This window comes from Pseudonaja textilis, chromosome 2 (genome assembly GCF_049901715.1).
Source record: "Pseudonaja textilis isolate UNSWEBS1 chromosome 2, rPseTex1.2, whole genome shotgun sequence".
Classification (NCBI taxonomy): Eukaryota; Metazoa; Chordata; class Lepidosauria; order Squamata; family Elapidae; genus Pseudonaja; species Pseudonaja textilis.
Genome location: NC_141991.1, coordinates 6,822,908 through 6,836,345, shown reverse-complemented (window position 1 = coordinate 6,836,345; position 13,438 = coordinate 6,822,908). Strand labels below are relative to the sequence as shown.

Below are 13,438 nucleotides of genomic sequence, written 5' to 3'. Positions count from 1 at the left end.
AGATTTATCTGAATCTTTTTCACTTTTGAAGACAGTCATAACATTTGTTCTCCCAGTTCTCAATATTTGGAAGTTAGACAACAGTAGGAAAAAGATTCAAAAATGAAAAGATCACCTGGAGTAAGAAACCAAGGTTTTTGCTTTTAAAATTCCTGGGTGTTTTTGTTCTAGTTCCATCCATCTCTGGAGAAGAATGAGTTTTGCAATATTTCACATTGGAAATTGTACTTGGACCAAAATGGAGATGTAGCAGCAGATTTGAATGCCATAAGCTGGGTGCTTCTTCCCAAGTGGAATCCCATCGACAAGCAAATGGGGAGTTTTGAAAGGCAGAGACTTATTATCAATCAAGATACCCTGTCTTGGCTAAGGTTATGGAACAAGGTGGGAGAAATGTTGGTGTTTTTCCACCATCACCAAAAGTCATAGTACCCATTTCATGTTGGCTAAGCCTAATCATTGATTGACTTTCACCTTAATGAGCCTTGATGGTGCAGTGGTTAAGAGTGCAGCACTGCAGGCTACTTCTGCTGACTGCTGACTGCCTGCAATTTGGCAGTTCAAATCTCACCAGGCTCAGGGTAATCTGCCAATAGCTCTATCTCTTACAAATGTTTGGAACTAATTCGAGATTTCATATTTATCTAAGTGAAACTCAGAGACTACTTGATTAATATTCATTTCTATATTCATTATTCATGAATGATTAGTCCTGATGTATTGTATTTTCTTTGGCATTCCTTTTTCTCCTTAGTCTCTGCCTCAGTCCAAATGTGTGAGAAATTGTCATCCTGGATTTGTCAAGTGGGCTAGGGAAGGAGAGCCAGTTTGCTGCTATGACTGTGTTCCTTGTCCAGAGGGGACCATCTCCACTCAGGAAGGTGGGTGATACCAAAGAAAAGGGCAGGCCTTGTGGGAGTAGATTCATACAGACCATTTTCACAAGAGTGCAAATTAAAGGACACATTGAAACTCAACTGTATTCCTTGTTCATTTTCAAACTGCACAATTCTTATTTCAAAGGAGGAATAGCAAAATGGGGTGATGGAGGAGCTAAGAAGACATAGGAAGATGAGGCACACCAGGAAAGCTTTACTACTGCAAGTGAAAATATCTGTTGTTTTTTGTTTGAATGTCCCCTTCTACACTTACCATTCTAGGAACCTCTGAATTCCTTGAAACTAGAGCAATTATCTTAGGTCCACCTTCTGAGCCACGGTGGTGCAGTGGTTAGAGTGCAGTACTGCAGACTACTTCTGCTGGCTGCTGGCTGCTGGCTGACTGCAATTTGGCAGTTCAAATCTCACCAGGCTCAAGGTTGACTCAGCCTTCCATCCTTCCGAGGTCAGTAAATAAAGACCCAAATTGTTGGGGGCAATATGCTGACTCTGTAAACTGCTTACAGAGGGCTGTAAAGCACTAGAATGTGTTATAGAAGTGTAAGTGCTATTGCTATTCTGGAAAGATTATTGCAATACTTTCAATATGGGCCTCCCCTTGTGGATCACTGGGAAAGTATAGCTAGTTTATAGTCAGCTAATGTGGACAGTTATGAATACACCTCATACACACATATTACTACTGTTCCCAGTAACCAGTCCAGATTATTTGCAAGAGCAGTTTTCTTTGCCAGCCAATTAGATATCAGAAAGTAGACATCATGTGAGTCCAGTATATTAAGAAGTGCTATTTAATAGGATTCATGAAATTAGCCTAGAAAGATTAACTGATCAATTATTTACTTCTAGTCTTATAGGTTGCTGTGGAGGATTGGCATATTTTGCTGTAAATCTTTCAGGAAAGAGGACTTCCCCAATTTCATAAGAAAAAATGATATTCTTACCTTTTTTCATAGGAAAAAATGATATTCTTACCTTCTCTTTGTGGAGATGTTAAGAAATGTATCTTAAAAAATGCTGCTGGTATCAGCTGTTATCCTAGCAATGTATTCCTTTAAATATAAAAGGACACAAAAATTAAGAAATGTTGTATTTTGGTTTTCTCAGATACAGAAAAATGCACCAAATGTCCAGATGATAAATATCCAAATGAGGACCAAGTTGAATGCATTCCGAAAGTAATCTCCTTTTTGTCTTATAAAGACTATCTGGGCATCATCCTGGTCTCTTTTACCCTATTCCTGTTCCTAATCGCAGGCCTTGTTTTAATCATATTCATTCAATACCTAGACACTCCCATTGTCAAAGCCAACAACCGGGACCTCTCTTACATCCTCCTGGTCTCCCTTCAGCTTTGCTTCTTATCTTCTTTTCTCTTCATTGGTCAACCAAGGAAAGTCACCTGCCTTCTCCAACAAACTATTTTTAGCATCATCTTTTCCATTGCCATTTCTTCTCTTTTGGCCAAAACAAATACAGTGGTCCTGGCTTTCTTGGCCACAAAACCAGGAAACCGAGTGAAGAGATGGTTGGGGAGGAGCTTGGCCAACTCCATCATCCTTTCTTGCTCTGCTGTCCAAATTATCTTCTGTTCCATCTGGCTGGGAGTTTCTCCTCCATTCCCTGACTCTGACTTCCACTCTCAGCCTGGAGTGATCATCCTGCAATGCAACGAAGGCTCTGTTGTCATGTTCTACATCACTCTCAGCTACATGGGTTTCTTAGCTGCCATTTGCTTCACAGTGGCTTTTCTGGCCAGGAATCTTCCTGGGGCCTTCAATGAAGCCAAGTTGATCACCTTCAGCATGCTGGTCTTCTGTAGTGTCTGGGTAAGTTTTGTGCCTACCTACTTGAGCACAAAAGGAAAATACATGGTGGCTGTTCAGGTCTTCTCCATCTTGTCCTCCATTGCTGGACTGTTGGGTTGCATCTTCTTCCCCAAATGCTACATTATAATCCTAAGGCCAGACCTGAATACAAAGGAGCAGCTTACAACTAAAAGAAATATAGAAATGTGAACCTTAAGAATGTTGACTTCAGAAATCATGTTTATTAAGAAATTTTGCCAGAATAAGTCAACACAAGCTTAGTAAAAGGAGAAAACAGTATGAAAAAATAATAGTAAAAAAAGGAAACAGCTCTTAATTTTCTTTACAGTAATTATAAATGTGTGTAAATATATATTTATCATAAATCACACATTCTTTTTTTTATTTTTAAGCAAAAATTACAAATAGTTTCCAGTCACTAACGATTATCGTTATCTTTTTCTTGGTATTCCTTGGACCCAATATGTGGATGAGATCTACAATGAAATGCCTTCATTCCCTTCCCAACCACTTTAGGATAGAAAGACAATATAGGTGTACATGTTGTGATGGGTAGCTAATTCATATCTCATTACTCACCACCACCACCCCAAACAGAAAAACACTTTAAGGAAATTCAATGTACAGAAAAGTAAGATTTTACACTTAGGCAAGAAAAACCAAATATGCAAGCAATAGAACAAAGTCTCACTTAGATTCTTGGACTTTAAGAGAACTGATTTCAATAAAGAACCTAGAGACAGCTTGAGAAAGATTGCATGGATCAGAATCCTCAAAGGGAAACAAACTAAGAAGCTTAGGAAATTTTGAAAAGAGATTATAAAAGCCCAGTCTAGCACAATTCCAGTGAAGAAGAAAAATAAGAGAGCTCAAAAGAAGAGATGACTGCCAACAATCTTTCTGAAAGATTGAAATACAAAAAGGACAAGAATAAAAAGTGAAAAAGGGGCTACATAACTAATAGAAAATAGAATAGAATTCTTTATTGGCCAAGTGTGATTGGACACACCGGGAATTTTTCTCGGTGCAAATGCTCTGTCAGCCTCAAGATCTCTTCGGCTACCCTAGCTGCTATCTATCTCATTTATCTCTCTCATATCCTATCTGCTGTATCTTCTCTACTGCCAGGCTTAATTCTTTCAGCTGTCATTAGCAACTGGGGGGGTGATTGAGGGGGGAAGAGAGCTGGAGGTGTTTTGCATTCCTTTACTGTGGGTAAGCAAGAGGGGGGTGTATGAATTCTTCTCTTCAACTTTCCATTTCCTTGCTAGCTTCTATCCCCTTTTGCGCAGCTGCGAAGTTTTATCAAAATATGTCAAGGTCAACAGACAGAGGCCTCATCACCACCTGAAGATGCCCACATGATCATATTCAGAACTTTTAATTGAAAGAGTCTTTTGGACTTTGGGGGGTGGGAACAATTCCATTCCTTTATATATGTGATCTGCACGCCAATTTCTCAGATTCGGAATTCCATCTGTAGCTTCCACTTTAATTTCCAGTAAAAAGATAACTTTGCTCTGATCTATGGAGTCTGAGTATTTCTTTCTTGGATTTTGAAGGGAGCACACACTGACATGCTCACAGTATACATAAAAGAAAAGATACATTCGACAAGAGTCAAGAATCATAAGGTACCACACTTAATGATAGTTATAAGGTACAATAAGCAATCAAATCATACTAGGAAACAATCAGTATAAATCGTGATACAAGCAACAAACTTACAGTCATACAGTCACAAGTGGGAGGGGAGCAAATAACCTGAGTCTGGAAAGATAAAGTCAGGAAAGCAATGTTTCAGAATGAACTAAAGCTTGCTACAAAAATCAAAAATAACAAATAAAGTTTATTTCAATATGTAAAAACACAAGAAAAAAGTCAAGGAAACAATGAGTCCATTAATGGGAGAGAATGGTAAGAAGGTGATGAGCAACAGGGAGATAACAGAACTGTTTAACTCATTTTTTTATGTCTGTCTTTGCACAAAAGGAAAAAACAGTCCAACTTTTCAAAAGTAGTACCATTATAAGCAGATCAGGAATACAAGTTAAAATAGGTAAGAAATGGTAAGAGAGCACTTGTCCACTTTAGATGAGTTCAAATCACCAGGATCAGATGGATTGCACCTCAAGGTTCTGAAGGAACTGGCAGGTGATCTCAGAACCACTGAATCATATACTGTATTTCAAAGATCCTGGAGTACCATGAAACTACTGTACAAGAGGACTGGAAGAAGCAAAGAAAGTCATAACCAAAAGCCAACATGGGGTTTTTTTTTCCCCAAAAGCAGATCATGCTAGACAAATTTTATTGCATTCTTTGACAAAGTGACACAATTGGTGGACCAGAGGAATGCTGTCAATATAATCTACTTGGACTTCAGTAAAGCATTTGATACAGTAGTCCACAACTTACTACTTCATAAAATACAGTAGAAAAATGTAGGTTAGACAGCATCACCTCCAGATGGATTCATAACTGCCTAACCAACTGTGCTCAATGTGTGGTCCTCAGTGGAATTGCATCTACATGAAGAGAAGTATGCAGTGGGATACCCCAAGACTCTGTCTTGGTCCCAGTACTACTCAATATCTTCATCAATGATTTAGATGAGGGATAGATGGGAAACTCATCAAATTTGCAGATGACACCAAGCCTGGCAGGAAGCTGAACCTCAATCTGTTTTTTCTTTTTAAACTCAGGGTAGTTAAGAAGTGATTTGGCAATGGAAGACATGAATATCAGTCTGTTGAGAAATGGATAGATTGTTCTTGGGCAATCCTTTCATTTCACTGGAGCCATATCTCTCTGTAGGAATGCAGTGCCTATTTTTCAGGCATGAACAATCGGGTCCACACACAAAGGGGTCAAAATTACTGATTTACTCTTCAGGCCTATATATATCTTCTCAGACTGACAAGTGTTTTTTCTCTGGTGGGACTGGTCTATCAGGGCAACCTGGTCTAGCCAATTATGGGACGGAGCATACTCCTTCTGCTTTCACTTTTCAGCCCCAATCCAGCAGCTTTGGCAGGCAGTCACTTTTGCGACAAACTATTTTTGTGTTAAATTTATGTTTTACAAGAGAAAGAAATAAAGGGAGACTAATGTAGATCTAGTTCAAGCTATTTACCTCTTATCAGCTAGCCATATCCTTCTGGATTTGAACCCGGGCTACTTACATATTAGATAGATGTATCAATCTCTAAGTGGAAGCAGTATGCTCCATCCCATAATTGGCTAGATCAGGTTGCCCTGAGAGTTCTTAGGTAGACTAGGTTGTCCCACCAGAGAAAAAACACTTAATCTTTCCCCTGGTATAACTGACAAAGCGAGGAGAGCCCATGGCTTAGAGGTTTATACATCTACCTAATATATAAATAGTCTGAGTTTGAATCCCAGATGGGTATGGCTAGCTGATGAGAGCTAAATAGCTTGAAATAGATCCATGCTAGTCTCCCTTTATTTCTTTCTTGGTAAAACATAAATTTAACACATTTCAGACTAACAGTTTGCACTTGGGAAACCTAGTTAAGGGTCAACTGCATTCAAGGGGAATTGGACTTTCTTGTGACTACGTAGAAACTCCAAACTCATTTCCCGCTTGACTCCTCCCCCTGGCCCTGCCACTCTCCTACACTATTTGACTGAATTCATGGAAATCTCTTTAGCAATATTTATTTATATGAAATGGAATGGAGTTCAACGAACTCAATCTTTCAACCATTCCCTAGTTAGAAACATGTCTTTTCTTAGAATAGCAATGGAATACTTGGATTATTAGTTTAGCTTCTTCTTGGATGAGAAGTGAAATATTTTCAAAGAAAAAAATGCAAGAAAGTCCAGTTGCCTTTTGGAAAAAACACTTTTGGGTTGACTAGGAACTTGATGATTTGAGAATCTCCATAGCATACAGTTGTGACCTTTTCACATTCATTTCCTCAAAAGTCTTTCTGCCAAAGAGTGGTGGAACTGTAAAAGTTGGAAGCTTGGATACTGAGGACTAGAAACCTCATGCAGTGTTAGGAATATAAGTCACCTAACAGCTATTTGGGTTGGAAATATATAAACCATGATAAACATTTTAAAACTGTCTCTTTAAGATAATCATAAAAGTGTAATTGGGAATGGTTTCTCAAACGGCCATAAGATGGAGCCAGAAACCTCTGTTGTTTTTGTCTTAGTCTCAGAAGAAGTCTCAGTGAGTCTCTGTTTCCTTCTGTTGGAGAGTTTTGCCGTTCTTTCTAATTGACTGCTGTTTTTGGATTTGATGTAAGTCTGATACTGAACTGTTTCTGACACTGGATTTTGTTAGTGGATTATCCCTGGACTGAAAACTGATTGATTTACCTGTGAATAACTTTGGACTGCTTGTTTTGAACTTTGCTTAAACCTTTCTGGAAGTAAAAACCTACATTTACCGTACAGTGTATCTGTGTGCTGTGTGTGTATTATTCAAACATTGCTCTCAAATACGTCTCCCTGTATGCGCTCATTCTCCTAACAGAGAATTACCTCAACAGGTTGAAAATAAGGTCCCACAAACTGTCGAGGAAGAAACTGTTTTTAATTGTTTTCTGATCTTTCTTTCTACTTTTCTTTCTTTGTTTCTTTTTTTCTCTTTCATATTTATATATGTGTTGTTTATCTGTTTTAATTGTAAAATTAATAAAGTTTATTTTTTTTAAAAAAGGCTAGAGATATTATTAAAACTATTGCAGTCAGTTCAGCAAAGGCAGAAAGGGGCTTCTTACAGATGAACATAATATGTTCAGAAAGCAGAAGTCACCTTACAGTTTCCAATATTTCAAACCTCCTGGCCATCAGTCTAATTGGCTTACCTCTGCAAGAATGGGACCCTGTTCCTATTGTAAAGAAGTGGTTACAGGCACATCATCATACAGCTGGTGATGCTCGTGTAAAACACAAGGAAACTGTAACTTGGGATGATAATAGAAAAGCAGTTTGGAAGTACTTTAAATTAGTTTTATTGTTTTTTGTACAGTTTTGTTATGTAATAGATTTTGATTAATATTTTAAAATGTTGTAACAATATAGTTTTGTGTACCTTTTTATTATTTAAGCATTAAAGACATGACATAATAAACTACCTTTTGTTTTGGTATATCTTTTTTAATATAGTCATTAGGGCAAAGAAGTGATGTTGAGTTGGACTTGCCCAGCCCTCTGCAGCCCTCCCCATAGCTCCCCAGCCCTTGCCCACCCCTCCTCGTAGCTCCTCATAGTTGCCTGAGCCTTGCCTTGCCCTCCCCATAGCTCCTCGTAGCTGCCTGAGCCTCACCTTGCCCTTTTGAGAGTTCCCCAGGCCTTAGAAACTGGCAAAAAACACTTGCTAAGCAACTGGCCATTAAGCGCAGACCTGGCCATTAAGCAAGGACCACTTAAATTTGGTTTGCCAGTCACATGGCCACCTGCCCAGGCCTTCCCAGGCTCCCCAGGCCTTGGAAATTGGCAAAAAAATGTTGCTAAGCAATTGGCCACTAAGCAAGGACCTGGCCATTAAGCAAGGACCACTTAAATGTGGTTTGCCAGTCACATAGCCACCTGCCTGGGCCTCTCCAGTCACATGACCACCTAGCTATGCCCAGTCAGCAAGCCACTCCCACCCCCCAGTCACATGACCACCAAGCCACACCCACAAATTAGGTCATGCCTACAGAACCGGTTGTTAGGAAATTTGAATCCCACCCCTGGACAAGTTACCATCTTGAAGGACATCAGAAGTCAATCCTCCATCTTCCAGCATCACTTTTTGGACATGTCCCAACAGGAAGGACCACAACTGCTGCAGAATTCTTCCTCCTTCCCCGCCGTTCTGTCTGGGGTTTTCACAAACATTTTTTTTTCTCTAGGTACATCTTTGATTATGGAACCCCAGCAGAAGTTCAGGCCTTCCCAGAGGACCTGTTGCTTCTCCCTGTAATCATCACCATCTTGATCTTTGCAACCTTTTCTGCTACTGGTCTGGTGGGTTACCTTTGATGTAAACATCAGACCAGGCCAACATGGAAGGGATCCAGCATCAGAAAAGAATAAATGCTTCTGATCAGGTTGCAGGTTCAGTATTAGCTTTGGGACAGACAGGGGCTAAGCTCTTTCTCACATTTGCAGGTAAAGCTTGGTTGGGCTTTGTCTGCATTAGGAAAACTACCGTGCTTCCATGGTTAAGAGAACCCTTTAAATTTTTCTAACTCTTCTTCCTGTCATTTAGTGGTGATAGATTCGGCTCAGAGAAGGATGGCTCTCCTGCTTCTACTCCTCATGCTGCTCTTGTTGCCCCAGATAATTGCCGAGAAGCTCAGAAGCAAATGTCCTCTGACTTTGGACCAGCAGAGTGGGGTAAAGCCATGGAGCCATTACCAGTCAGGAGACCATCTGATTAGTGTGCTTCTCACTGCAACATCTGCTCTGTATGACCCATTCAACTTCAGCAAGACTCCTTTCCTTCAATACAGCGTGTAAGTAATTCAACCCGTGATGCACAAGCATTCCCTCTATTTGAATTTCTGGCTCTTTTTCATTCATTCTTATTATATTGATTAGTGTAATTTCTTGGCTTGTTTTGATTTCCATCAGTCTCCTTTTTTTTCCCTTTGTATCTTTTCTTTTATGTACACTGAGAGCATTTGCACCAAGACAAATTCCTTGTGTGCCCAATCACACTTGGCCAATAAAGAATTCTATTCCATTCTATTTTTGTCTCCTTTTTTTGTACAAGATACTCAAATGGGGTAGAAAAAAATCCTGAAAGAATTTGGGAAAGAAAGACACTGAAGTCTTAAGTCCAGATGATCTTCCCTTCCTCTTACAATGCTGATTCAATCACTTATACTCTCATTTAGCAGAAGCAACTCTATTTTTCCCATCACTTTTTAGTTAGTTAGTTATTTCATTTAGACAGTAGGATAGACCAGGCATTTTATGAATATTGAATTTTTTTTATTTTACTACTTGAAACCCTGTGGTTCCTCTGTCTAGCCCAGTTCCATATTTTCAAAATAGGTTATAGATATTAAATGCCTTCTCCTTATAGAAAGAGAAGAGGAAGGTATGTTTTTACCATTGCTTTTCTGGGGTCATTAATCAATTCCATGCTCTTCTTTATTCATTTCGACTTGAATGGTATGGTTTAATTATTTTGAAATAAGCAATTGAAATAATAATGAATAGCTCTTTAAGTGATTGAATACATTCTCTTAGAGATCTCATAGATAAATTTTTGCAATGGCAATCTGTTCCTAACCTGATGTTTCAGGTTTTTCATTGGTTCATCTTTTGCTGCATTAACAGTCCATCCACCTTGTTGCTGGTGAGTCTCTTCTCTTTTCCCAGCATTACTGCCTTCTCTAGAGAACTAGGACTTCTCACAAAGTGTCCAAACTAGGAAAATTTGAGGCTGGTCATTTGTGGCTCAAGTGAGAATTTTGGGTTGATTTATTGTATGATTCATTGGGGTTTTTTTTTTACTTGTCCAGTTTTTTAAGAGTCTTCACCAACACCAAAGTTCAAAGCATCAGTGCTCATACAGTCGCTGGTTTTTGTGATTCTGGCATTTGTAAGTTTGGACACACCGCAGCATTTGTGTATCTTTTCTGAGCCCTTCATGGCTGCTCTTCCAAATGCTAATCTGCAACACTTTCCTTTCCTTTACTATTTGTTGATGGTTGATCCTAAAAGGCAGAAGCTCTCCAATACTTCCATGTCTTCACTGCCAAATTTGTCTTCTTCGTATTTAATTAGTCCCATTTTTCTCATACTGTTTCTTGGCTTTTATTACTAGGCTTACTGGTCCTTTGCATTTTTGGTTTTCAGGGTAGTGTCAGGCTGTTGATGTTTTTCCCCCCTTTCAGTTTTAAACCATGTGATTTTCTTCCAATCCATTTTATTTTAATATAGAGAGTCACTATATAGGCTATATAAATAAAGGAAAGCATTAGTCCTCATTGCACTCTTTTTGCCATCCTGGAGCCAATCTGTTTTACTATAGTGTGGCTTCCTGAATTCCTCAGGAGAAGAAGATGTTTCCGAATTCCCACTTTTGTCAGGACATCCCATAGGTTGATGTGATCAACACAATAAGCAATATTTCTAGAATGAAAAGCATTGTGAGTTCTCTTTGGTATCTTTGGCTTTCTCAATTATTCAGCATGTATTATTCAGGAGTACTATTTCATGATCTGTGGCCTTTTTGGAAGCCAAGTTGGACATATGGCATCTGTTTTTCCATGTAGGGCTTCAATACTTATTGGATGATTCTAATCATCATTTGCTACCATTTGAAATTCAGGATATTGTATGATATTTTGTTCAATTCATTAAGCCTTTTTTTTATCTTGGAAAGTAGATTGACCTCTTCCCATTAGTTGGCCATTGTGCCATTCTCCAGATTCCCTGACAGATTCTTTTTCTGTTGCTTGGCATAACTCTGTGGATATTCCATCAGTTCCTGTAGCATTATGAGTTGGGTGAGACTGAAGTGATGATCTAACTTCATCAGCTAGTACTAGAGCTTCTTACAATATCTTCTAACTATCTTGGATATTGACATCTCTACTGTACAGTACTTCACATTCCTTCCATCATTGTTTGATCTCCTTTGTATAGGTTACTCTCTATTGGTATCTTTTAGCATATTAGTTCAAACTCCAGAGATTCTGACCAAATAAAAATTAGTTATACTACTTAATACTATTACTAATAGCAATATATTTGTTATTATTAAACTGGTGGAGGAATATCTCTATTCTACCTTCTCAATGGTCATAAAAATTAAATGCTGATCAGTTCATATAATTTGCCTTTGGTTTTGGATCAGCCCTGGTTTAAGACTGAAAAGTTTTATGAAATCAAATAAGAAAAAATTCAATATAGATTGATGATGATGATGAGCACATCTGATTACAGCAAAGAAAACACTGATTATTCGAAAATCCTACCCTTCATTTTGATCATTCAAGAAGTCAACAAGAAGCACCAGCTCTTGCTCAATCTCACTCTTGGCTACAACATCCATGACAACTATATGAACACCATTGTGACTTCAAGTGCCTTGCTGGATATGGTCTCTACTGGAGAAGCCAATGTTCCCAACTTCAACTGTGGAAGGAAAGACAACCTTTTGGCTCTTCTTGATAAAAGTGATGATGACATCTCTATGCAGATATCCACTGTGGTAGGAACCTACAAAATCCCACAGGTTTGTGTGAGAGTGTATTCCTCTCTTAAGTGTATCCATCTGAGAGTGTATATGACTTGGTAGTGAGTGAGAGATAACTACAGATTCATCTTCTCCATGAAATTCCAGAACTGTTTTTCATTATGGTCATTGTAGGTGTCATGGCTATAGATTGGAGCTCCACAGTGGAAAAAGGAAAAGGATCAAAGCAGCCTTAGGTTAGCCCCCATGACAGCATTCCCATATATTGTGGAGCTTCTACTGCAACTTCATGAACAGGCAAGAGATGAAAATAATGAGGAGAGGCTGAACTATGACACATATTAAATCATATTATAAATGGCTATATTATCCTGTTACCATTTATTAAACAAATTTAAGATTTCTGGAAATAATTATAAGATCAAGTTAGAGTCATTCAAGTGTAATATTTTGGTCTTGAACTGAATCCAAATAAAAGACAACATTTTGTTTTCTTTTACAGATCATTTTCAAAATGTTTCAGACACTCTGAGTGGTAAAAGTCAATTCCCCTTTTTCCACCACATGGTCCCCAAAGAAGGAATCCAGTACCAAGCGATTGTCCAACTGCTCCTCCATTTCAAATGGACCTTGGCTGGTGTCTTTACTATAGACACAGAGAAGGGAGAGATTTTCATGAGGACTTTGATTCCTATGCTTGTTGGGAATGGAATTTGTGTTGTTATGTCACATAAGTTCTCAATGGTTCCAAGTAGAATCTTGCATTTCATTGATGGCCTAAGTGGAGACAAGTCAATGTCTTTATTTACTTTATAGAAAGGGTTTGGCTCAAACATGGAATGATCACTGTACATGAGACACTTCAACACCTGCCAGAACCCATTGAAGGGAAAGTCTGGATCACCACAGCCTTATGGGAAATTGAAGGTGGATGGCAACATATTGAACAATGTTTACAGTACACCCACAGTATTTGGTCCTTCCTTATCCAGAAAAAACAAAGGCAGAAATATGATTCTTTTCAAAGCATTTACTTTTTTAACCGAGATTTCAAAGAAAAGGGGTTTAACTGTTCTTTTTCCAAGCATGTTTTTTCTGTCAAAGGCCGGAGAAGATGCACTGAGAAAGCACCATTGGACACACTACAGGAAAGGAAAGGGATCCTGATTGTAAAAGAACACCATAGCTACAGTGTCGTTAAGACTGTGGCACATGCCTTGAATGCTGCATATTCCTCCAGATCTGGGAGGAGAAGGAACAAGGGCCAAGAGAGTTTGGTGGCTCCAATGCTGCAGCCATGGCAGGTATGGGACTTTGACAAGGATCCGTTAAACTTAGTTCCTTCTGAGTGGGAATCCAAAGAAAGAGGGAGGGGCCAATTCTCGACCCCCTTCTTTTCTCCCATCTTCTGCTCCTTCTTTTGACCCACTGCTTCCTTGTCCAATTCTTTTCTACTCAATGGTCATGAGTCAAGTCTGCAGAGTTTAAGGGTTGAGAAGGAGAGCATTAAACATCCTTTTGGGTTTTGC

At 38.9% G+C, this 13,438-nt stretch overlaps 2 protein-coding genes across 2 annotated transcripts in view; both read left to right on the top strand.

Moving 5' to 3' along the window:
• Positions 1-13,438, top strand: part of LOC148126628 (vomeronasal type-2 receptor 26-like) — a 67,091-nt gene that overhangs the window by 6,551 nt on the left and 47,102 nt on the right. The window contains exons 3-4 of the mRNA XM_087928134.1: positions 172-384; positions 755-881. Coding sequence (XP_087784260.1) covers positions 172-384; positions 755-881 — 340 coding nt within the window. The remainder of the gene's footprint in view (positions 1-171; positions 385-754; positions 882-13,438) is intronic.
• Positions 1,862-2,937, top strand: LOC113451939 (vomeronasal type-2 receptor 26-like). The gene is made up of 3 exons (XM_087927646.1): positions 1,862-1,922; positions 2,007-2,206; positions 2,546-2,937. Exons 1-3 carry the CDS (start codon positions 1,862-1,864, stop codon positions 2,915-2,917), a joined length of 633 nt encoding a protein of 210 aa, XP_087783772.1. The 3' UTR covers positions 2,918-2,937.